We start from the raw sequence: 27,987 nt of genomic DNA on the forward strand, positions 1-27,987 counted from the left end.
CTGATATGAATAGATTTATGTTTAATTCAAAGGATGTGTGGGATTACAATTCACGTGGTCAGCATGGAGCTTTCTTAGTTGTTTTATTATTTTGATACAACACTGTCATTTACGTAACACTACTAATAGAGCAAATATGGTAATCGTTTTGAAGGGTGTTTCTGCAGATTCTCTCACAACATTGTAATATACAGGGCCAATGGATAACCCATGAATTTGAAGTTTGTCGTAAACTGGTGAGAACATACAATTTAATTCTTAGCACAGTGCTCACTGATGTTTAAGAATGCCAGCAATATTCCTTTGCATTGCCATACTGAAAGAGCTCTTAATGACTAATTAATCCTGATTAACAATAATTGTAATAAGATTTAATGATTTAGACTTAGGGCAGGTAAATTTGATGTTCACTAGGCGATTACTTACTCTCACTATTATTATGTGGTATAATACAATTCACTTCTTGAGCAATGTTGTTTGTGGTAACACTGGATGTGGTGTTCGTTGACATTGTCACAGGACTAGTTACAAAACTCAAGCCAAGAGTGTTGATTATGTTATTTGTAGTGGTAAATTCTGTCTGAGTTAGATGATCACTGGACGGGTTGGATTCTTGTGTCTGTAATAGGTTGGAAACAAAATCATTTGATATGGTCTCATATCCAGAGAGGGATAAACCCGTGTTGATGTGTTTTACTTGCTCACAGTTGGCTGTCTTAATCTCAGACTTCATTTGCAAATTTGATTCACTATTGGTGAAACTGTCACTTTCTTCTGTTACCGTGGTGGTGTGAGGCTCACAGATTCTGTTGTGTGCATCAGGTGTTTTCTCAGCAACAATATACGTGATTTGCTCTGGGGTGACGTCAATTGCAGTGGTGCTCTGCTGCACCTGGTTGTTCTGTCCAGTTGAAGTCACTTCTAATGCACTGTTCTGCGGCAATAGATCCTGCACTTGCATGTTCGCTGGTGCCATGATCAGCTGTGTTGTCGCGGGCACCATATTGGATTGCACACTGCCAGGTGCCATGATCAGCTGTGTTGTCGCGGGCCCCACATTGGATTGCACACTGCCAGGTGCCATGATCAGCTGAGTTGTCGCGGGCCCCACATTGGATTGCACACTGCCAGGTGCCATGATCAGCTGTGTTGTCGCGGGCACCACATTGGATGTGAGAGTGTTTCCTTCTGGTGCCACCTGTGTCAGTACATGGGTAGGGGTGTCTGTCAGGGTTTCTGCCAAGTTTGCCTGGATGATAAATTGTTCACCCTTAGCGTTCTGCACTATTAGTGTGGTAGGTGTTTGTTGCGTGCTGCTACTAGCAGATGTTATATCACTTGTTGCAGTCACCTGGCCAGTTCCATTCATACCTATGAATTCAACATACAAAACAATGCTTTAGATTTTAAAATAGTGCTTAAGTCTGTACTGGATGATGTAGCTATGTTAGAACTGTTTTACTTACCCACTAGATTAGCCACAGTAGCATTGTCAACAGTGCTTAAGTCTGTACTGGATGATGTAGCTATGTTAGAACTGTTTTACTTACCCACTAGATTAGCCACAGTAGCATTGTCAACAGTGCTTAAGTCTGTACTGGATGATGTAGCTATGTTAGAACTGTTTTACTTACCCACTAGATTAGCCACAGTAGCATTGTCAACAGTGCTTAAGTCTGTACTGGATGATGTAGCTATGTTAGAACTGTTTTACTTACCCACTAGATTAGCCACAGTAGCATTGTCAACAGTGCTTAAGTCTGTACTGGATAATGTAGCTATGTTAGAACTGTTTTACTTACCCACTAGATTAGCCACAGTAGCATTGTCAACAGTGCTTAAGTCTGTACTGGATAATGTAGCTATGTTAGAACTGTTTTACTTACCCACTAGATTAGCCACAGTAGCATTGTCAACAGTGCTTAAGTCTGTACTGGATAATGTAGCTATGTTAGAACTGTTTTACTTACCCACTAGATTAGCCACAGTAGCATTGTCAACAGTGCTTAAGTCTGTACTGGATGATGTAGCTACGTTAGAACTGTTTTACTTACCCACTAGATTAGCCACAGTAGCATTGTCAACAGTGCTTAAGTCTGTACTGGATGATGTAGCTATGTTAGAACTGTTTTACTTACCCACTAGATTAGCCACAGTAGCATTGTCAACAGTGCTTAAGTCTGTACTGGATAATGTAGCTATGTTAGAACTGTTTTACTTACCCACTAGATTAGCCACAGTAGCATTGTCAACAGTGCTTAAGTCTGTACTGGATAATGTAGCTATGTTAGAACTGTTTTACTTACCCACTAGATTAGCCACAGTAGCATTGTCAACAGTGCTTAAGTCTGTACTGGATAATGTAGCTATGTTAGAACTGTTTTACTTACCCACTAGATTAGCCACAGTAGCATTGTCAACAGTGCTTAAGTCTGTACTGGATAATGTAGCTATGTTAGAACTGTTTTACTTACCCACTAGATTAGCCACAGTAGCATTGTCAACAGTGCTTAAGTCTGTACTGGATGATGTAGCTACGTTAGAACTGTTTTACTTACCCACTAGATTAGCCACAGTAGCATTTTCAACAGTGCTTAAGTCTGTACTGGATGATGTAGCTGTGTTAGAACTGTTTTACTTACCCACTAGATTAGCCACAGTAGCATTGTCAACAGTGTTTAAGTCTGTACTGGATAATGTAGCTATGTTAGAACTGTTTTACTTACCCACTAGATTAGCCACAGTAGCATTGTCAACAGTGCTTAAGTCTGTACTGGATAATGTAGCTATGTTAGAACTGTTTTACTTACCCACTAGATTAGCCACAGTAGCATTGTCAACAGTGCTTAAGTCTGTACTGGATAATGTAGCTATGTTAGAACTGTTTTACTTACCCACTAGATTAGCCACAGTAGCATTGTCAACAGTGCTTAAGTCTGTACTGGATGATGTAGCTATGTTAGAACTGTTTTACTTACCCACTAGATTAGCCACAGTAGCATTGTCAACAGTGCTTAAGTCTGTACTGGATGATGTAGCTATGTTAGAACTGTTTTACTTACCCACTAGATTAGCCACAGTAGCATTGTCAACAGTGCTTAAGTCTGTACTGGATAATGTAGCTATGTTAGAACTGTTTTACTTACCCACTAGATTAGCCACAGTAGCATTGTCAACAGTGCTTAAGTCTGTACTGGATGATGTAGCTATGTTAGAACTGTTTTACTTACCCACTAGATTAGCCACAGTAGCATTGTCAACAGTGCTTAAGTCTGTACTGGATGATGTAGCTACGTTAGAACTGTTTTACTTACCCACTAGATTAGCCACAGTAGCATTGTCAACAGTGCTTAAGTCTGTACTGGATGATGTAGCTATGTTAGAACTGTTTTACTTACCCACTAGATTAGCCACAGTAGCATTGTCAACAGTGCTTAAGTCTGTACTGGATGATGTAGCTATGTTAGAACTGTTTTACTTACCCACTAGATTAGCCACAGTAGCATTGTCAACAGTGCTTAAGTCTGTACTGGATGATGTAGCTATGTAGAACTGTTTTACTTACCCACTAGATTAGCCACAGTAGCATTGTCAACAGTGCTTAAGTCTGTACTGGATGATGTAGCTATGTTAGAACTGTTTTACTTACCCACTAGATTAGCCACAGTAGCATTGTCAACAGTGCTTAAGTCTGTACTGGATGATGTAGCTATGTTAGAACTGTTTTACTTACCCACTAGATTAGCCACAGTAGCATTGTCAACAGTGCTTAAGTCTGTACTGGATAATGTAGCTATGTTAGAACTGTTTTACTTACCCACTAGATTAGCCACAGTAGCATTGTCAACAGTGCTTAAGTCTGTACTGGATAATGTAGCTATGTTAGAACTGTTTTACTTACCCACTAGATTAGCCACAGTAGCATTGTCAACAGTGCTTAAGTCTGTACTGGATGATGTAGCTATGTTAGAACTGTTTTACTTACCCACTAGATTAGCCACAGTAGCATTGTCAACAGTGCTTAAGTCTGTACTGGATAATGTAGCTATGTTAGAACTGTTTTACTTACCCACTAGATTAGCCACAGTAGCATTGTCAACAGTGCTTAAGTCTGTACTGGATAATGTAGCTATGTTAGAACTGTTTTACTTACCCACTAGATTAGCCACAGTAGCATTGTCAACAGTGCTTAAGTCTGTACTGGATAATGTAGCTATGTTAGAACTGTTTTACTTACCCACTAGATTAGCCACAGTAGCATTGTCAACAGTGCTTAAGTCTGTACTGGATGATGTAGCTACGTTAGAACTGTTTTACTTACCCACTAGATTAGCCACAGTAGCATTGTCAACAGTGCTTAAGTCTGTACTGGATGATGTAGCTATGTTAGAACTGTTTTACTTACCCACTAGATTAGCCACAGTAGCATTGTCAACAGTGCTTAAGTCTGTACTGGATAATGTAGCTATGTTAGAACTGTTTTACTTACCCACTAGATTAGCCACAGTAGCATTATCAACAGTGCTTAAGTCTGTACTGGATAATGTAGCTATGTTAGAACTGTTTTACTTACCCACTAGATTAGCCACAGTAGCATTGTCAACAGTGCTTAAGTCTGTACTGGATAATGTAGCTATGTTAGAACTGTTTTACTTACCCACTAGATTAGCCACAGTAGCATTGTCAACAGTGCTTAAGTCTGTACTGGATGATGTAGCTACGTTAGAACTGTTTTACTTACCCACTAGATTAGCCACAGTAGCATTGTCAACAGTGCTTAAGTCTGTACTGGATGATGTAGCTATGTTAGAACTGTTTTACTTACCCACTAGATTAGCCACAGTAGCATTGTCAACAGTGCTTAAGTCTGTACTGGATAATGTAGCTATGTTAGAACTGTTTTACTTACCCACTAGATTAGCCACAGTAGCATTATCAACAGTGCTTAAGTCTGTACTGGATAATGTAGCTATGTTAGAACTGTTTTACTTACCCACTAGATTAGCCACAGTAGCATTGTCAACAGTGCTTAAGTCTGTACTGGATAATGTAGCTATGTTAGAACTGTTTTACTTACCCACTAGATTAGCCACAGTAGCATTGTCAACAGTGCTTAAGTCTGTACTGGATAATGTAGCTATGTTAGAACTGTTTTACTTACCCACTAGATTAGCCACAGTAGCATTGTCAACAGTGCTTAAGTCTGTACTGGATAATGTAGCTATGTTAGAACTGTTTTACTTACCCACTAGATTAGCCACAGTAGCATTGTCAACAGTGCTTAAGTCTGTACTGGATAATGTAGCTATGTTAGAACTGTTTTACTTACCCACTAGATTAGCCACAGTAGCATTGTCAACAGTGCTTAAGTCTGTACTGGATGATGTAGCTACGTTAGAACTGTTTTACTTACCCACTAGATTAGCCACAGTAGCATTGTCAACAGTGCTTAAGTCTGTACTGGATGATGTAGCTATGTTAGAACTGTTTTACTTACCCACTAGATTAGCCACAGTAGCATTGTCAACAGTGCTTAAGTCTGTACTGGATAATGTAGCTATGTTAGAACTGTTTTACTTACCCACTAGATTAGCCACAGTAGCATTATCAACAGTGCTTAAGTCTGTACTGGATAATGTAGCTATGTTAGAACTGTTTTACTTACCCACTAGATTAGCCACAGTAGCATTGTCAACAGTGCTTAAGTCTGTACTGGATAATGTAGCTATGTTAGAACTGTTTTACTTACCCACTAGATTAGCCACAGTAGCATTGTCAACAGTGCTTAAGTCTGTACTGGATAATGTAGCTATGTTAGAACTGTTTTACTTACCCACTAGATTAGCCACAGTAGCATTGTCAACAGTGCTTAAGTCTGTACTGGATGATGTAGCTACGTTAGAACTGTTTTACTTACCCACTAGATTAGCCACAGTAGCATTGTCAACAGTGCTTAAGTCTGTACTGGATGATGTAGCTATGTTAGAACTGTTTTACTTACCCACTAGATTAGCCACAGTAGCATTGTCAACAGTGCTTAAGTCTGTACTGGATAATGTAGCTATGTTAGAACTGTTTTACTTACCCACTAGATTAGCCACAGTAGCATTATCAACAGTGCTTAAGTCTGTACTGGATAATGTAGCTATGTTAGAACTGTTTTACTTACCCACTAGATTAGCCACAGTAGCATTGTCAACAGTGCTTAAGTCTGTACTGGATAATGTAGCTATGTTAGAACTGTTTTACTTACCCACTAGATTAGCCACAGTAGCATTGTCAACAGTGCTTAAGTCTGTACTGGATAATGTAGCTATGTTAGAACTGTTTTACTTACCCACTAGATTAGCCACAGTAGCATTGTCAACAGTGCTTAAGTCTGTACTGGATGATGTAGCTACGTTAGAACTGTTTTACTTACCCACTAGATTAGCCACAGTAGCATTTTCAACAGTGCTTAAGTCTGTACTGGATGATGTAGCTATGTTAGAACTGTTTTACTTACCCACTAGATTAGCCACAGTAGCATTGTCAACAGTGTTTAAGTCTGTACTGGATAATGTAGCTATGTTAGAACTGTTTTACTTACCCACTAGATTAGCCACAGTAGCATTGTCAACAGTGCTTAAGTCTGTACTGGATAATGTAGCTATGTTAGAACTGTTTTACTTACCCACTAGATTAGCCACAGTAGCATTGTCAACAGTGCTTAAGTCTGTACTGGATAATGTAGCTATGTTAGAACTGTTTTACTTACCCACTAGATTAGCCACAGTAGCATTGTCAACAGTGCTTAAGTCTGTACTGGATGATGTAGCTATGTTAGAACTGTTTTACTTACCCACTAGATTAGCCACAGTAGCATTGTCAACAGTGCTTAAGTCTGTACTGGATGATGTAGCTATGTTAGAACTGTTTTACTTACCCACTAGATTAGCCACAGTAGCATTGTCAACAGTGCTTAAGTCTGTACTGGATAATGTAGCTATGTTAGAACTGTTTTACTTACCCACTAGATTAGCCACAGTAGCATTGTCAACAGTGCTTAAGTCTGTACTGGATGATGTAGCTATGTTAGAACTGTTTTACTTACCCACTAGATTAGCCACAGTAGCATTGTCAACAGTGCTTAAGTCTGTACTGGATGATGTAGCTACGTTAGAACTGTTTTACTTACCCACTAGATTAGCCACAGTAGCATTGTCAACAGTGCTTAAGTCTGTACTGGATGATGTAGCTATGTTAGAACTGTTTTACTTACCCACTAGATTAGCCACAGTAGCATTGTCAACAGTGCTTAAGTCTGTACTGGATGATGTAGCTATGTTAGAACTGTTTTACTTACCCACTAGATTAGCCACAGTAGCATTGTCAACAGTGCTTAAGTCTGTACTGGATGATGTAGCTATGTAGAACTGTTTTACTTACCCACTAGATTAGCCACAGTAGCATTGTCAACAGTGCTTAAGTCTGTACTGGATGATGTAGCTATGTTAGAACTGTTTTACTTACCCACTAGATTAGCCACAGTAGCATTGTCAACAGTGCTTAAGTCTGTACTGGATGATGTAGCTATGTTAGAACTGTTTTACTTACCCACTAGATTAGCCACAGTAGCATTGTCAACAGTGCTTAAGTCTGTACTGGATAATGTAGCTATGTTAGAACTGTTTTACTTACCCACTAGATTAGCCACAGTAGCATTGTCAACAGTGCTTAAGTCTGTACTGGATGATGTAGCTATGTTAGAACTGTTTTACTTACCCACTAGATTAGCCACAGTAGCATTGTCAACAGTGCTTAAGTCTGTACTGGATAATGTAGCTATGTTAGAACTGTTTTACTTACCCACTAGATTAGCCACAGTAGCATTGTCAATAGTGCTTAAGTCTGTACTGGATAATGTAGCTATGTTAGAACTGTTTTACTTACCCACTAGATTAGCCACAGTAGCATTGTCAACAGTGCGTAAGTCTGTACTGGATAATGTAGCTATGTTAGAACTGTTTTACTTACCCACTAGATTAGCCACAGTAGCATTGTCAACAGTGCTTAAGTCTGTACTGGATGATGTAGCTATGTTAGAACTGTTTTACTTACCCACTAGATTAGCCACAGTAGCATTGTCAACAGTGCTTAAGTCTGTACTGGATGATGTAGCTATGTTAGAACTGTTTTACTTACCCACTAGATTAGCCACAGTAGCATTGTCAACAGTGCTTAAGTCTGTACTGGATGATGTAGCTATGTTAGAACTGTTTTACTTACCCACTAGATTAGCCACAGTAGCATTGTCAACAGTGCTTAAGTCTGTACTGGATAATGTAGCTATGTTAGAACTGTTTTACTTACCCACTAGATTAGCCACAGTAGCATTGTCAACAGTGCTTAAGTCTGTACTGGATAATGTAGCTATGTTAGAACTGTTTTACTTACCCACTAGATTAGCCACAGTAGCATTGTCAACAGTGCTTAAGTCTGTACTGGATAATGTAGCTATGTTAGAACTGTTTTACTTACCCACTAGATTAGCCACAGTAGCATTGTCAACAGTGCTTAAGTCTGTACTGGATGATGTAGCTACGTTAGAACTGTTTTACTTACCCACTAGATTAGCCACAGTAGCATTGTCAACAGTGCTTAAGTCTGTACTGGATGATGTAGCTATGTTAGAACTGTTTTACTTACCCACTAGATTAGCCACAGTAGCATTGTCAACAGTGCTTAAGTCTGTACTGGATAATGTAGCTATGTTAGAACTGTTTTACTTACCCACTAGATTAGCCACAGTAGCATTGTCAACAGTGCTTAAGTCTGTACTGGATAATGTAGCTATGTTAGAACTGTTTTACTTACCCACTAGATTAGCCACAGTAGCATTGTCAACAGTGCTTAAGTCTGTACTGGATAATGTAGCTATGTTAGAACTGTTTTACTTACCCACTAGATTAGCCACAGTAGCATTGTCAACAGTGCTTAAGTCTGTACTGGATGATGTAGCTATGTTAGAACTGTTTTACTTACCCAATAGATTAGCCACAGTAGCATTGTCAACAGTGTTTAAGTCTGTACTGGATAATGTAGCTATGTTAGAACTGTTTTACTTACCCACTAGATTAGCCACAGTAGCATTGTCAACAGTGCTTAAGTCTGTACTGGATAATGTAGCTATGTTAGAACTGTTTTACTTACCCACTAGATTAGCCACAGTAGCATTGTCAACAGTGCTTAAGTCTGTACTGGATAATGTAGCTATGTTAGAACTGTTTTACTTACCCACTAGATTAGCCACAGTAGCATTGTCAACAGTGCTTAAGTCTGTACTGGATGATGTAGCTATGTTAGAACTGTTTTACTTACCCACTAGATTAGCCACAGTAGCATTGTCAACAGTGCTTAAGTCTGTACTGGATGATGTAGCTATGTTAGAACTGTTTTACTTACCCACTAGATTAGCCACAGTAGCATTGTCAACAGTGCTTAAGTCTGTACTGGATAATGTAGCTATGTTAGAACTGTTTTACTTACCCACTAGATTAGCCACAGTAGCATTGTCAACAGTGCTTAAGTCTGTACTGGATAATGTAGCTATGTTAGAACTGTTTTACTTACCCACTAGATTAGCCACAGTAGCATTGTCAACAGTGCTTAAGTCTGTACTGGATAATGTAGCTATGTTAGAACTGTTTTACTTACCCACTAGATTAGCCACAGTAGCATTGTCAACAGTGCTTAAGTCTGTACTGGATGATGTAGCTATGTTAGAACTGTTTTACTTACCCACTAGATTAGCCACAGTAGCATTGTCAACAGTGCTTAAGTCTGTACTGGATGATGTAGCTATGTTAGAACTGTTTTACTTACCCACTAGATTAGCCACAGTAGCATTGTCAACAGTGCTTAAGTCTGTACTGGATGATGTAGCTATGTTAGAACTGTTTTACTTACCCACTAGATTAGCCACAGTAGCATTGTCAACAGTGCTTAAGTCTGTACTGGATGATGTAGCTATGTTAGAACTGTTTTACTTACCCACTAGATTAGCCACAGTAGCATTGTCAACAGTGCTTAAGTCTGTACTGGATGATGTAGCTATGTTAGAACTGTTTTACTTACCCACTAGATTAGCCACAGTAGCATTGTCAACAGTGCTTAAGTCTGTACTGGATAATGTAGCTATGTTAGAACTGTTTTACTTACCCACTAGATTAGCCACAGTAGCATTGTCAACAGTGCTTAAGTCTGTACTGGATAATGTAGCTATGTTAGAATTGTTTTACTTACCCACTAGATTAGCCACAGTAGCATTGTCAACAGTGCTTAAGTCTGTACTGGATAAAGTAGCTATGTTAGAACTGTTTTACTTACCCACTAGATTAGCCACAGTAGCATTGTCAACAGTGCTTAAGTCTGTACTGGATAATGTAGCTATGTTAGAACTGTTTTACTTACCCACTAGATTAGCCACAGTAGCATTGTCAACAGTGCTTAAGTCTGTACTGGATAATGTAGCTATGTTAGAACTGTTTTACTTACCCACTAGATTAGCCACAGTAGCATTGTCAACAGTGCTTAAGTCTGTACTGGATGATGTAGCTACGTTAGAACTGTTTTACTTACCCACTAGATTAGCCACAGTAGCATTGTCAACAGTGCTTAAGTCTGTACTGGATGATGTAGCTATGTTAGAACTGTTTTACTTACCCACTAGATTAGCCACAGTAGCATTGTCAACAGTGCTTAAGTCTATACTGGATAATGTAGCTATGTTAGAACTGTTTTACTTACCCACTAGATTAGCCACAGTAGCATTGTCAACAGTGCTTAAGTCTGTACTGGATAATGTAGCTATGTTAGAACTGTTTTACTTACCCACTAGATTAGCCACAGTAGCATTGTCAACAGTGCTTAAGTCTGTACTGGATAATGTAGCTATGTTAGAACTGTTTTACTTACCCACTAGATTAGCCACAGTAGCATTGTCAACAGTGCTTAAGTCTGTACTGGATAATGTAGCTATGTTAGAACTGTTTTACTTACCCACTAGATTAGCCACAGTAGCATTGTCAACAGTGCTTACCGGTAAGTCTGTACTGGATGATGTAGCTATGTTAGAACTGTTTTACTTACCCACTAGATTAGCCACAGTAGCATTGTCAACAGTGCTTAAGTCTGTACTGGATGATGTAGCTATGTTAGAACTGTTTTACTTACCCACTAGATTAGCCACAGTAGCATTGTCAACAGTGCTTAAGTCTGTACTGGATAATGTAGCTATGTTAGAACTGTTTTACTTACCCACTAGATTAGCCACAGTAGCATTGTCAACAGTGCTTAAGTCTGTACTGGATAAAGTAGCTATGTTAGAACTGTTTTACTTACCCACTAGATTAGCCACAGTAGCATTGTCAACAGTGCTTAAGTCTGTACTGGATAATGTAGCTATGTTAGAACTGTTTTACTTACCCACTAGATTAGCCACAGTAGCATTGTCAACAGTGCTTAAGTCTGTACTGGATAATGTAGCTATGTTAGAACTGTTTTACTTACCCACTAGATTAGCCACAGTAGCATTGTCAACAGTGCTTAAGTCTGTACTGGATGATGTAGCTACGTTAGAACTGTTTTACTTACCCACTAGATTAGCCACAGTAGCATTGTCAACAGTGCTTAAGTCTGTACTGGATGATGTAGCTATGTTAGAACTGTTTTACTTACCCACTAGATTAGCCACAGTAGCATTGTCAACAGTGCTTAAGTCTATACTGGATAATGTAGCTATGTTAGAACTGTTTTACTTACCCACTAGATTAGCCACAGTAGCATTGTCAACAGTGCTTAAGTCTGTACTGGATAATGTAGCTATGTTAGAACTGTTTTACTTACCCACTAGATTAGCCACAGTAGCATTGTCAACAGTGCTTAAGTCTGTACTGGATAATGTAGCTATGTTAGAACTGTTTTACTTACCCACTAGATTAGCCACAGTAGCATTGTCAACAGTGCTTAAGTCTGTACTGGATAATGTAGCTATGTTAGAACTGTTTTACTTACCCACTAGATTAGCCACAGTAGCATTGTCAACAGTGCTTACCGGTAAGTCTGTACTGGATGATGTAGCTATGTTAGAACTGTTTTACTTACCCACTAGATTAGCCACAGTAGCATTGTCAACAGTGCTTAAGTCTGTACTGGATGATGTAGCTATGTTAGAACTGTTTTACTTACCCACTAGATTAGCCACAGTAGCATTGTCAACAGTGCTTAAGTCTGTACTGGATAATGTAGCTATGTTAGAACTGTTTTACTTACCCACTAGATTAGCCACAGTAGCATTGTCAACAGTGCTTAAGTCTGTACTGGATGATGTAGCTATGTTAGAATCACTTTGTACTACATACATATTGGTCAGTATTTGTTCTGGTGTGCTGTTACTTAATTGTTCCGGTTGCTCGTAAATTTCACAATTCTACAAAAAATACACATGGCAAAAAAAAAAAAAAAATTAATCAAAATGCAAACATCGCTAACAGACATACAATGAGATAATAAATAAAAGAAACCTTAGAAAGCAGAAATAGGGAATATTTAAATCATGAATCACCTCAAAATTTTGAATTCTCCTTTTCAACAAAAAGCTTTGCGACTAATATATAGCTCTACAATGTATAAAAAAATGGCAAAAATACTTTTGTTGATGATTTTGTAAAATTAGTTTAGATAAAAAAAAAAAAAAATAGATGTGCATATGTTCGATATGCTGTACAGTAAAACCTGTCAATAGTATCCATCCAGCGGCCCGCTGACTTGTAAGCGCAAAAAAATGCTAAAAAAATATTATTTTTATCTTCATTTTTTTACCGCCTGCCGCATAACAAATCCAAGTTGCATTTTCATGAGAGTATCATGATCGAAGTACCGAAGTCTCGCTCAGATGAGAAACAAGGTTATACAAGGAATAAAATTTTATTTCATTTCTTCCCCCTGATCAATGATCTCACTTACAATTCTTTGAGAATCACACAAATCTAATGGAAAAAAAAGAATTAATTTTATTTTTTTTTCGCCCTCCTAAAAAAAATTGCTTTATAAAAACTCGCGAAACAAGGAATAAAAAAAGTCTGGCCTAATGTTGTGATTAGACACTGAATCAGTGTAATTGACATCTCTCAATTTGCTCACACTGACTATGATGCATACATTGTCCAGAGCATAAACCTGAATATTATTTTTATTATAGTGGAATGCATATGAACAAAATATTTCATATTTTGAAAGAAGTCTTCAAATAAAATATTAATTCCAAAAATACAGCATTGTTTAGTATTCATTAAATATTATTGAAGCAAGTCTGGAGTATAATGCTAACAAAATATTCCTGATTCCCTGATTAACACATTTTCTTTTGCCAATTTCTTAAAAATACCAGTTCACCCCAATTGACCCATTCAGTATCTAATTGTTGAAAGCTGAGAATTAGACATCAGTCAAATAATTGGAAACCATTGCTGACAATCTGGAGTTATTTGAAAGCTTTAATGCAATCATCCATTATTACATGTATTGAGACAGCTATGACTGGAAAATACACAAAACTATTAACAAATAGTTGAAATAATTTGGTCAAACAAACAGTAACGCTACAAAGCAAAAGTTTGAACAAAATCCATCTGTAAACAGCCGAGAAATGCTTGATTTTTTAGCAAAAAAATGGCCGCCATTCGGCCATCTTGAATCAGATCGTGAAACAAATTGACGTGCATATGTATGATATCATGTATGATGTATGTGTGAAGTTTGATTGTGATTGGTCCAGGCATTTCTAAGATACAGGTCCGGACGCACGCACACACACACACGGACACACGGAGGTCAAAACATAGTCCCCGTTTTTGGACTTCGTCCGAACGGGGACTAATAATTCACATTGAAAAATCTACAATACAATATATGTGATTAAAATAATTTTTTTTTTCTTTTTTTCAAAAGATTTTAGATATATTTTCTTTCCCCTAGAACTGACATAAATATTTACTTAAATTAAAGAAATCAAAGTTATCATCATAAAAAACAAAACATATTGAAATATTTTCAAAATTAAAGAATTGAAGATATCATTATTAAATACGAGGTCAACCTCTAAATATCACTTTTTACCAAACAAGTCATTGTTAATGACATAGTCCCCGTCATGTTTTTAGTGACTTTGTCAAACAATGAAAAGCATTTGAATAATATTTATCATATTAACTACAAATGTTCATGAAACTGGTATAAAGACTAAGTTTGAATGAAATTGGTCAATGCATGCCCCAGAAACTGTTAATGACATGTCCAAATGTTGATTTTTAGGACAATTAGTGGCTGTCAGTTAAAGTTCAATAAAATAAAACAAAGCGATATCTTGCCTATGTACCAAATAATTTAACCCAAATCTGTATAATCACCTATGTAAAATGAGCAGAACACTCGCAAAAAACAAAATGGCCACCAGTACGCCATTTTGAATCAAATCACGAAAAAACAATGATGAGCATCAGTGACTGATGTCAAGGCCATGTTTGAATGAAATCGGTGCATGTCCGAGAAACTGTTGATGTCCAAATATTGATTTTTTGGTGTTTTTTGGGACAAAAATGGTCGCCAAATAAAAAATAAATCGATGTGCACATGGTCCTATTATGACTTGTTTTTGTACCAGCTTTAAAAAAAATCTGTCCAGGCGTCTCTGAGAAATGACGACGGACACACAGACAGAAGTATGGACAGAACCCAAAACATAAGTCCTCGTTTCGGACTACGTCCGATGGGGACTAAAAATTACATTCGTAGTCATCAAAATTAGAACACCAAATGAACAAATCCAAGTGAAGTCCTCCTGAGATACTTATACATAAAACATCAAAGCAATCAGACTTGCACTTTTTAAGAATTCAAAATTATCACTCATTACCAAAAATATTCATTGAAATTGAAATTAGAGATTTATCGTCATGATAAAATTAACAAATACACAAATTCTCACAGGGCATAATTTTAAATTGTACACAGCAAAATCTGATGTTTTTACCAATATGACTGTTGGAGACCAAGTCAACAGATTCGTATATAGTTGATTCACATATTTTATTTATTCCATCATGCATAGATGGGATCTTAGTAATGAGCTATATGAATTATACTGTAACATACATACCACGACTTGTTGCTGAGTTGATGGATTAGCTGTTGTTATGAGTACACTACTGCCGACACAGCTCTCATAGCTGGGAAGTGAGTCCAAGGAAACATCACTCGCTGAAACAACTGTTTCTTGACTATTACCATCTGACGATTTCTGAAAACATTATTTTGAACAGAAGAAATGTTTTTTTTAATTTTCTGTCACATGTTTTTGAAAAGTATCAGTAACATTTTAAATTGTGAAACAGAAACAATGCACAGAACTATTTTGATAGCGGTGAGGCACAATTTGAAAAGGGTGTTGAAAGTGAGATTTGGTTAAATTGGCAGTGAGTGCACTTAATTGTATGCATTGCCCACATATGCCAATCATGTCAACCAGTCTGGACATGGTCAAGAACTAAACCAGAAGACAGATTGTCTAACCCATGCACTAGATTTTCTGAGGTATATTGGTTGAGCTAATAGATACCCAGGTTGACGGAATGGTGTAGCACATGTAATTGAGCCGACCCCGTGATGGTGAAAAAGAATCTGTTGTCAGAATGAAAAGTGAATATTGCCAAGGCAAGTTACAAGGGTAGCAAAAGGTCTAAGTTGACAGGGATTACAGTTAGCGCAAACAAGATTTGTATGGGTAACTTGCAACTTCCTTTGGAAAGTCATTATCAATTTTACAATAACCCTATCGACTTCTGCTAGATGGTTGAAGCAATCGCAAATAAGATTTATATAGATGATTTACATCATTTGTATAGTCACAATAATGTTGTAATATGAAAACAGACTTAGCCATAGTATGCACCTAGACAAAAATTAACAATCCACAATAAAGTGAGATTGTTACAAAATGTAGCAAATTGTTTTCATAAGAATAGATCATTTGATAACAAAGTCCCTCACTAGATTACAATGTTCATAGGAACTTTTCTAGGAAGTTTGCTAACACTCTGCACACTCGCTGTAATAATAAGAAATATTTCATATCAACCAATGCAAATTAGTATTCAATATGCAAATATATGCTAATATTATGCAAACTATATTCACTATCTTAGCTGTGATTGGTAGAGAATGCTGATCATGATCATTTTCCACATGTACCATTAATATAGAAATTGTGAAGTAAGTGAACATATGTGTACATACCGAGGCTTTGTTGAGATGTCCCTTGAGGTGACTTTTCAAACTATACTGAGTAGTAAAGGCACGACTACATCCACTTTCATTGCACACATATGGTTTCTCACCTATACACACAGGAAAAGATAAAGGAGTTTAATTGTAAATTATTTTTAATATCAGCAGTTTTTGATTTAGCATTTAACAGGCATTTGTGAGCAAAAAAAAATATTTTTTTAAATTAAGAAGAAAAATATTCTTTTAGGCCAGTTATAAATGTTTTTTTTTTTATAAACTACCGGTACTAAAACAGAAACATTTTTTTAGCTAGACATACAGATGTGGACAATCTATAATAAGTACAGACAATATATTTAGGCCTGCTTCTTATTTGTTGACAGTTTCTATTTTTAAATAAACTACTGGTAGTCATAAACCCACCTGTATGTGTTCTGATGTGTGTTTTCAAATGATGACTGGCAGCAAAAGCTTTATCACAGGTATTGTAGACACACCTGAGAAAAAATATATTCAATATTTTTAATTGAAATCTTAACTGAGCCTTTCGTAAATGGTAAATCCACCTAAAGCAAACGAATTTTCTAGTCCCTTCTCAACAAACTTTGCTTAAAGTAGAAGCCTACTCATAAATTAAAATACCCAGAATATATTGCAATAAACTGTACTCCAAGGCAATATGCGAATATTGACCTAAAAAAGTTGGGGGTCACCAGCCCTTTTTTCGAGAAATTGATGATTGTATTTTAGCGAAAAGTCACCATTTTGACACTATTATTTTACCACATGTTCCTATGGCAGAGATTATGCAATATCTCAAAATCTAGCCTGGTGACATAGGCTGAAAAAAACATATATTGTTAATGATTACACAAAAAACTTAACTGTAACACACAAAATTATGCTATTTCATTAGCTTCATGATTGTACATAATAATCTAATGAACATTGTCAAGTGATTTATGACCAATTTTGTCAAATATTATGAGTAGGCTTCTACCTTAACACATTTCCTGCTGACCCTTTTTAACATTCATTTTGACTATCTGTAGAAGCATTCAGAACGTAATGAGTTTCAAAATTCATAATTATAATATAAATAAAATAGGAATCGTTTCATACAGAATTTTGGACACTTGTATCTGGTATAGTCTGGTAACCCCAATTTTGTTTTTTCATTTTCGTTATTAACCCAAAGTATGATAAAATTAACATACCATCGTTAATGACTTGTTTTTTCAAGTTTGAACAAAATCCATCCATACCCGATAAAATTCAGGTTCCAGAATGGCAGAAATGTCTGATTGATGAATTTTTATAACATTAAAATGGTCACCATTTGGTTATCTTGAATCTGTTAGTCAAACAAATATTTGTGCATATGTGCGACAAGATGTACGAATTAAGTTTGAACATGCTCAATTAAGACATATCAGAGATTAGTTCTGGAACCACATACATTAAAACAAAATTACTGGTTATTTGGAATATGATCATAAAAACCAAATGATGCGCATCAAGTTTGAAAAAAATCCCTCCATACATGACCAAAATCTGGTCGTGGATTGTAAATATGCTTGATGCCTCTATCTGCACTTTTATGAAGATGTATAGGTTGTAGCAAGTTTTATTTTTAGAGAATGTCTGAATCAAAGATCAATTTTTAATTAATAATGTTTTACCCCTACTGCTACGTGAATGTATTATACACATATTAATAGTTACCGTACTGCATGCGTTAAATCCTAAAGCTGTAGATGTAGACGATGATGTAGACAACATATGGAGCTGACGGCGCTCAATATGTTGCTGATAAAAGCACATGTAAGTTTTTTATTTATGGAAAATAAAGTACGGCAAGCTGACGCATCTAATAATACTATCTTTTCTATCTTATCTTGGTATACAAGATATACCTACATGTACGCCCTTTGTTAAAGAATGACAGTTGACTTGTATTTGCATCTGATACATATACAAACACATTTAACTGGTTTTCAAACTGATGCTCTTGTAGATCTACATGTATGTTAACAAAACTTTGAATCATAGCAAAGACCAGCCTAGTTCAGATAAGCCAACATTCAGTTACAGTCAAGAACATAATTCAAACGTCTTCAATTTCACACGTCAGTCAATACTGCAAAATTTTGTAGCAGTGAATTTTGCACAATTTTATCTTTATAACTGTCATAAAATTCTGAAACTTTCTGGCAGTGAAAATTACAAAGTTTACAGTAATCAAACACAACACAACATGATAACAATTCTGAATCATTGGTGACCTTAATCTTTTAGTTTATTCAACTCACTGTATCATATCATATCATATCAACAGTTCAGAACAAACACACCATAAGTACAAGTACCGTACATGTACATACATATCAGTGACCAGGAATTGACATTAGCTGGAATCAGAAAAGTTGACAGGGCTATGCTAATATCTTACAGTCTCGCAGCTGTTACTTAAAGCCATTGTTACAAGTACAATCAACTATATTTTTTGAGGATAACAGTCCCTTGCTGTGATTTGGCTGACAGCCGACAAAAATGCTGAAGAAACATACACTTTCCTCACCAACAAGTGAATATCCCTGCAATACTATTTCCACTGAAACCTGTTAATACTATGAAATAATACCTTTACTAAACAAATTAAAAGTTGACATAATCTTGTATCACTGATTTTGTGGGAACCGCTCAATCCCATGGATTGCACCAAAGAATCATGGGACACTATTGTTTATGTTGTTTACAATGTTAATCTATCTTTTGTTATCCATTGTTATTTTAATCCAGAAAGTAAATTTGTTGTGAGATTAGGCTTAACTGGAAGGTGCCCCTTTAAATTACATACATATTAGTGAGAAATAGTATTTTCACTGATTTACTTCTTTAGTAAAAATTAATTTGAAAATAAGTATTGTACAGTATTCCTCGACTTCCAGTAAGGACACATTTATGGGTGTTAAATTTGAAGTGCATTTCCAAACTACAAGACTGCATTAATTTTATGCTGGTCCGTTGAATTACAACATAGAATTACATCTGTCATTTACATAAACACACATGTACTACCTATAGACCAAATTCAGTATTCTTTATTTGATACAACTTATGTTAAAACTGCTTACCTGTATGGTTTTTCACCTGTATGCGTTCTGAAATGCTTTCTAAGATCACTAAGAGTTGTAAAATATTTCGTACAGCCATCCGATTCACAGTTGAATGTTTTCCCTGAATGTAATCTCTTATGAGCTTTAAGCCTGTTAATAAAATAACAAATACAATTTTATTTTTTGCGCTCCAAGAAATAATATGTACCATCATAATTGCAAAATCTTTGTCATATGATTGATTTAGTACACCCACATGTACATGTATGCATATACATTCATTCAGTGATGCAGATGAAGTGAATAAATTAGAGATGAATTATTTCATGCTTATGTTTTACAATAAAAATTATCGTTATATTTGAAAAGATCTGCTAAATATTATTCAAAACCTGGTATTGCTACCTACAATTCCATTATTGCTTAGTTTTCCTTTACATGTGAGGGGAATACTACGTCTTTTTGTGGGAAATAAAATTGTGAATTTTAGCACAGTTGCAATAGGAATATGACATTTTCTCAAAAGACAATTTTATTAAAAGCCCATTTCGATAAATCACCATTTTGTTGGATGTTGAATGATATTATTTAAAATTTCAAAAATCCCTAATATGGTAAGAATTTATGAAACTATTGTGTATATTTGCCTAATAATAACTTGTATGATAAAAATCTAAAGCAGTGTTTTAACCAGGACATGTGATTACACAATTCACAAGGGTGTTTTAGCGAATTTCACGTATTAGTTCTCTAGTTAGTAATCAGAATCGCCATAACACAATATTTGCATATATATATGTGTACTCAGTGTACTTATAAATGCTGCATTACGAACAAGAAATCATAGATAACAGTATTGCCAATTGATCCGCATACTAGAAATGACATCAAGGGAATTCAAAAACAAATGCTACATGTATTTGTGATTTTACATATGTAGCTGACCATTCCCAAAGTACTGAATACTTGTATTATCAACTCTGTGATGCAACATGCAACTGAGTCATGATTTAACAAATACTTTGCAATGCATATTCAATGTTGTGTAATGTAAAAGGGTTAATAATTCACTGGGTTTTAATTTTGCATATTTCGCTGACTGAAAAATGCGGTAATTAAAACCCAGTAGAATCTTTATGTAGAATCTTTATTTGTTCTTAAAGGCCACTGGCCCATTTCACAAAATACATAGAAAAATAAATACATAAATATTTGTTCCTGAGGTCAAAAGTCAGCTCATGTTAATACATTCTTGTCTCAGAATTTGTGCTTTATGTACAAAAATTGCTTGTTTTGTGATTATTTGGTAAGATTTATTTGATAAAATTTTTCTAATGTTGGATAAAGTATATGACCATGAGAGTAAAAAAAATTTTCTAATGTTTTCATACATAGGGCATTTTAAAATGAAGTGGAAATCATCCTCTACCTCCAGTGAATATGTAAAACAAACCATCTAAGTGATGAAACCATGAATTTAAAACCCACTGAATATGCCTGAAATGCTAAATCAGTGAAATTTAAACCTAGTGAAAATTAGTCATTTTACAGTAGTTAATGTTCAAGACCATAAGCAAATAGAAGTCTGTTGTTATAAAGTGGTAATACATAAAATATATAAAATAGTCAGTTTTTTAAACTATAGACATAATTGTCTACTCATTCTGACTTCACTTAAAATGTGACACTATTGTTGTACTGTGTCATGTGTGATGTAGGTGCAGTCCTAGACGTTGATGAATATGAATAAAAGTCCAACGGTATTTGCTGTATCAATAGCGTATACACTTAAATAAATTATAGAGGTGTTTTCTGGGATCAAAATAAGAAATATTTGATGATTCAGTATACAACAAATCAGATTTTTTCTCTTCCAATAAAGCAAATAAAGTACATTGTTTGTTTACATGAGATGACATAGTTGTTATCATATTGATGGGGTTTACTGAAAGGTCAACTGCAGTAAGCTACAATTTGTAAACTTGATTTGCATTTGTCACCCACAATCATTTCCTGCAAAAGTTAGGCCCTCAAGTTTCTGGTAAATTTGTATTTCAAAAGAGTTTTCTTTTATTTAAAAAAATTTTTCTTTTTGATTTTTTATAAAAATTTAATTATCTTTATTCATTCTTTCTAATATTCTGATGAAAAACTTGTATAGAAAGCTGAGATGTGCATGTGGAACAAAATTGAAAAAAATACTGTAAATGCATTAATTATTCACTGGGTTTTAATTTTTCTATTTTTGCTGATAAGTAAAATCTGCTAAATTAAATCTATGTAAACATAAAAAATAACAATTACAAAAAACTCATTGTTTCCTTGACAAATTCGTAAAATTAAAACAGTGAGTATTCTCAAAACATCAAAATAGTGAAATTATATGTCAGTAAAAATAATAAGTATTCATACACGTAAACACAACTTTGACATAAGTTTGTGAGCATGTATTGATAACACAATCGTTATGTTTACATTTATTGTTGTTTTTTTATTATTTATCATTTTTTCCCACTAGGAATGTTGTGCAGTTAATGCTCAAAGCACAACATGATTGCAAAGAGTGGATCTTCTTTATGGAACAAAGTCCCGTGCAAGTCTATGACGATCGAGTTTAACTACAGTAAGGCAGCCAATGTTTGGAGCACAACAAAGTCAGAAGGATTAGTTTAGACTAAGTTTTAAGGAACAGTTCACATTAAATGACGATCTTGTCAAATTATGGTATATTATGTAAAGTATTATGTAATTTAAATAAAGTCTCTCATACATTTTAATACTGTCTTGTATGTTTGTTTTTGTGAGAGTGAATCCTGAAAAATATGCAAATTAGTATGCAAATTAGCATGCAAATTAGACCGCCATGCTTGCCTCTGAGCCTGGGAAGAACACTGCAGTGAGAGAGAACATGATCATTTAGTAAACACTGCGCCACAAATAACAACAAAGATATACAAAGGATATCTCCTAAATTATCATATCAAGGCTTCCTCTAACCTTTTGCTAGTCAAGCCAATGCAAATAAGGGTAAAATTATTTATTTTTAGACGAAGCACAGCCTATGATATAATATTTATTAAATTAGTAGTAATTTTCATTTGTTCCAAAGAATAAAGGAGAATTACTACACAAATCAAATCAATATATCTTGAAAATGGTTGTTCGTTCTTGAAAAGTTTTTTGACCTTTCAGTTTGGTGTTCCTTACATTGTTTATGCGGACACAGTGGCTTTTTTATATGTCTCAATGAAATATTTACAATGTTCACCTTAATGGATCTCGACACGTGCCGTCATTTTTAATCCTTTGTGTTTGCAAAGGGATTACAGCCGTTGCGTTCATGTTAGTCTGGACCCACTAAGGACCGACTCGACTCATGCCGAAATCACGTCCTTATTGGTCAATCTGTTATTTGACCCAAACATGGAAAACAATACGCATATGATGATAATAGTAATTGCTATATTGAAATTATATCCTTTTGTTGTTATGGTATTTATTACGAGTCATCGTGCACATGAACGAATAAGAAGATTCGAAAAACAATTATTTGTTCACTTCAATGTAGCATTGCAAGAAAATCCCAGTTGCAGCAGTACATACATATGCCTCGCTGATGATGGTTTGCATTAATTTCACTCATTACAACAGCATCTGACCATATATATCTGCATTTCCCTTCATCGTCATATCATAAATCAGCATATGTTCTTTTAAATTTACCACCGAGAGCGCGATTTTGGCTCGCACCGAGCGTTCTGGCAGCAAATCTTAGCACGTGTTGAGTTTCAGTCCCAAGAATCTTTTGGAACCAAGATCAAGTTTTTTTCGGCACATGACGACTCAGTCTCAATCGTACACACACAAGTTTCGGCACGTGCTGACTCGACCCGAGTCTTGGCACATGAACGCCACTATTAACTTGAAGGGATTATATGTAACATTTTCATCACCAGTTCCCTCTTTTCATCACAAATTCACAAAATAGTCTGCACTTTCCTTCAAAATATGACAAAAGCTGAAAATTTATCCAAAATTTGTCTGTTGGTTCCAAAATTAAGGTTCATTTCCAGAAATATTGAACAATAAAAGAAAAAAGTGCAGAAAAATTTGGGCAAGAAAGTTTGGTAGTGAGAAGGTTGAGTTGGACACAGCAGAACCTAAAAGTAGTGGTGGATGCAGTTACCAGATCAGTCTCCTTTCTCTATCACTTTTTTGATCTCACATACTGTATTTGTTCTATTAGCAGCACATCTTTAAGGTAGAGATGCAGTTTACCTGACAGGTATTTTAATTAGTTAATTAGGAAACCAAGATGACCTTCCTTGTCCACAAAACTATATATTTTCGGAAAGCTTATTGTATGAATTTAAAATTTTTTTTAGTATTTTTTTTTATGGACACTGTAGTTTGAAATATGCACAATATATGCTTTTTTGGTCAAAAGTGATTTAAAAAAAAATAGCTCCTATACCATGCTTCTGTTTCCTGTCAAAATTGGTTTGTGGGTACATCTGTTTACTATGAAGAAAGCGCCGTCTTGAAAACTGTCTACCAGTTGTCAATTTTGCAGGGCAGCAGCCCAAATTTCACAACTTCAAGTTTATGCATAAATTAACACCCAGTCTAGTTGTCTGTACAATTGTTGTAACACTGTTCAACCAAAAACAATGCCCCGACGGCGTTTTGAAGATAAACAGATTGTCAATCATTTGTGAAAATTTCAAAACAAAAGGTCAAAGCGTCTAGGAGCTATTTTTTTTTAAAGGTCTGGGATGTGCACTAAAAAGAAGCTGAGATAATTGCTAATTTGCATAACAATTCACTCAGTAAGAAGTTTGCTAATGCTCATAATTAAAATGGCTATGACAGTTCCAAATTTAAATGTATTATCGTTTTGTTAAAAGTTAAATATAGTGCATAATATGGAGATCCCGTCATTTCTTTTTTTCACCATGTTTCTTTTTTATTACTTATGTACAGCCTTGCTTAATCTTGCTAAGCATTCAAAAGAGAGAATGTTTGCACCTGTTATCTATATTTTAAAATAATTTTGTGAGTATGTTCCACTATTCACAATTCTACAAAATTTTAACAGTCTATAGCCAAGACTGTTTGGATAATAAAAAGCAAAAAAAGAAGAATTTCACTCTCAAGTGCCCACAAACATGCATCTCTACCCCAAAATTACATTTATACATAGCTGTCATTAGTGAATACACTAACTGAGCAAAATGGTGTTCACAGGCAGTCATTTCAGTTAGCAGCAACATAATTGTACCTCAGTGAATACAAACTGTAAAGGAAAATCTCATATTCAAACACTAGGGTCAAACCTGGGTTAACCCAAACTGCCTTGAACCGCCTAAATAAAACCCAGTTTTTCGGTTCTAACGTCTAGACAATGGACAGTGCATCGACCACATTAATTTGCATAAAAACTGTAGTTCAAATCGCTCTCATTCACATCTTCCAAGCTGTTGTTTATTTTTAGGTTATCTTTACCTGGTGGATTTGTCAAGACCAAATAGTTGTAGCTGAAATGTGTCGATTTATTGTGTGCAAGCTTCATTTCACAGTATGTCTCGTCTAAAAAAAACACTCAACACTTAGCGCCCAGTGTCTTCAACTCAGAAAATCATGATTTTTCCAGGGGTGGGTGTTTACCCGAGCCCCTTCTCGGAAAAGAATGCAAATGACAATTTTAATTTTAATATTACGTCTTTGAGGGGAAATAAAATTACGAAATTAGTTGCGGCGTCTTTGACTTTTACAATGAAGAAACAGAAATGATCACAAAAAATATGCACATTTTATTACAATATTAATTACGTACAACCCAAATTTTCAAGGTTAAAAATATTAGAGTCTGTTGGGTCAAAGTCAAAATCTTCATTATCTCCACTGATGAATGTGTTGCATCGCACGTAAACTCTTGATGAGAAGCACTTTCCGCCATGATGTATTTGCATGGTTTGAGCTGCAACAAAGTCCTTTGACCTGATGGGTCAAATCTGTTATTAACCAAACAGAATATTGTGTTGTACTGATGCAATTCTTCAGAAATTCTCGAAAAAATTTTCTGGTAATGCAATGCAGAGGTGAATTATCAATGTCGAAGCACGGTCTGTTGGAATTGATTTCGGCGAATAAACAACAGTCATTGTTGAAGCGTGGGCACTTTGCCGAATGTGATCATGAATATAAAAATTGCGCAAAAGTGGGGGGTGGGTGCTTGACCGGGCATGGGCACTATTGCTGTTGAGAACAGTACTAGTATATATACAACTTATAATATTTCATCCCGAGAAGCTGCTCATTCAACTTCTATTGCATTATTTTCCAGTTCTGTTTCAAACACAGATTTACCAGATATATCACAATAGAAGGTACTGGTATATGGTTTCACTTGATACATATTTTAATAATGACATGAAATATATCACACTATTACGTCTGTAATTAATTGCAGATAAATTGACTAAATATTCACAATAACAATTGTATTGACTTGTATCATTTGTTCTCTGTTGTTTGTTTTTAGTTGGGAGTGTTAAGGTTCAGAAGGCAGACCTACTACAAATTAGCATATTGTAGGTCAAGTAGGTTTGAATAGAACTGGAAAGGGCAGGCCGGGTTAACCTAGGTTTAACATGAGTGTTTGAATAATAGATCGTTACTAATGTAAATTTACAGATCTCTCCTACAGCAGCAGATACATATTTGTGTGTGTTTCATATTTCCATGTTTTTATATTAGTATTTCAAACCGAAAGGTTGTCACCTGCGCATGCACGGGAATTGAGTCCCAAGCGATGATAACAACACTCACTAAAAACGCAAAGGCTCATCGGTAGACGCTTGTTTGTAAACAATGACATGCTATGGCCAACTGACGCAGGCGTAGGTGATGACAACCCCGCTTTAATAACAACTACTCTCAAAAGTTACAGTGAAATTCATGAAGGCATGAATGTTTTATAATTTCAAACAGTCAATGCATGGTAGTAAATCAGCCAATGAATGAAGGAAATTGCAAAGACTCATTGGTAATGAGAGTTACTATTTTAAAAGGCTTCAATAGAGTTTTTGCATGTTTTCTACATGTTAGAGATATAGCAATATGTTAATAAAGCACTAGTATAGCCACCAATGTCAACATTTAAAATACAGAACATACAAATGGTCTATATCCAATAAATGCATATTCTTTGAATTTGAATGAAATGTCTGTAAAGGTAAAGGTTTTATAAATATTTTACAAATTTCCATCAAAAAACATTCACGCCTTCATAAAATTCACTGTATAGTGGTTTCAGAAAAGCTGTTTCGAAAATTTATGAATCATAAACACAAAACAATTACAAATTGGAAAACTGTCCTTGACCAATCAGAATAATCGCTATGACTTCCCCACTGATAAATACATAGCCCCCCAATGAACCACCAAGTCTGCGGGTGTGCTGCGGAAGTGCGTTCTAAAGTGGCTATCAATAAATCAACTAAGGTGTATCAACCAGAATTTGATCGGCTATGCTGCATATCATAAAATTATTATAGCCCTTTCTGTTGTCTCATTTGATGTGAATGCAACAATTATAAATATGTTATAAACTACTTATAAATTGTCGACGCAGCTTTTCTGAAACCACTAAATTGTTTCTCATGATCACTCTGAACTTGTGAATCTTAGTGTATTTGGGGAAAATGTAAAATTAATTAACATGTGTTTAGAAACTATAATGAATACATACATATGATCATCATAGACCATTGCAGAGATGGGAGATTCACCTGACTCGAGGCCAGATCAAGTAATTTGGGCTTCTGGTCAACTCGACCCCAAGTCAACTCGACCACCGTATTTATACTGTAATTTGTACCATACCTGTATAAAGTGTTGAATGATTTATCGCATCCTTGTTGCTCACATGAAAAAGGTTTTTCGTTCGTATGCACCCTGACATGTATTTTCAGACTGTACGACGTGAGGAATGCTTTTCCACATCCCATTTGAGTACACGCAAAACTGTACTGTCCCTTGTGAGTTTTCTGATGGGTCTTCAGATTACCAGCAGTACTGTACGATCTCTGGCAGCCCTCATAACTGCATTCATAACGTTTCACCACTTTTACATTGGTTTTAGGGTCCCGTGATTCAAGGGTGAGCGTCGCCCCACCGATGTGTTCCGGCATAAAATTATCACCAGGGTTGATCTGCATTTGTATATGATCCGGTGAGATGGTATGATGGATGTAACCACAGTGTTCATGCCCATCCAACACATCATTTGAGTCGTCATTTTCTGTCGGCAATATCACAATGTTGCCGGACTCAGAACAGTGTCCGCACTTCGGCACATTTTCTGAGCCCTCGATAAAAACAGCTGTCTGGTCGAAGGTAGCGTTTACATAATCGACGTTGTCCTCGTCGTTTTCATTTTTCTGGAACCCCGTCTCTCCCGAAATATCCCGGCAATCAATACCAGTCTCTCCAGTTCGAGATTCTTCTTCCGTGACGTCTGCCATTTTGAATAAAAAACAAT

General features: G+C 35.7%; 1 protein-coding gene across 1 annotated transcript; it reads right to left on the reverse strand.

Moving 5' to 3' along the window:
• LOC102803052 (uncharacterized) lies at nt 1-27,976 on the reverse strand. Its single transcript, XM_085505460.1, has 7 exons — nt 27,330-27,976; nt 19,461-19,592; nt 16,747-16,820; nt 16,333-16,433; nt 15,197-15,337; nt 12,313-12,469; nt 1-1,371 (listed from the first exon to the last, which is right to left on the reverse strand). Exons 1-7 carry the CDS (start codon nt 27,968-27,970, stop codon nt 419-421), a joined length of 2,199 nt encoding a protein of 732 aa, XP_085361586.1. The 5' UTR covers nt 27,971-27,976; the 3' UTR covers nt 1-418.
• Between the last annotated feature and the right edge of the window lie 11 nt (nt 27,977-27,987).

This window comes from Saccoglossus kowalevskii, chromosome 11, assembly GCF_978046115.1.
Source record: "Saccoglossus kowalevskii chromosome 11, keSacKowa6.1, whole genome shotgun sequence".
Taxonomy (NCBI): domain Eukaryota; kingdom Metazoa; phylum Hemichordata; class Enteropneusta; family Harrimaniidae; genus Saccoglossus; species Saccoglossus kowalevskii.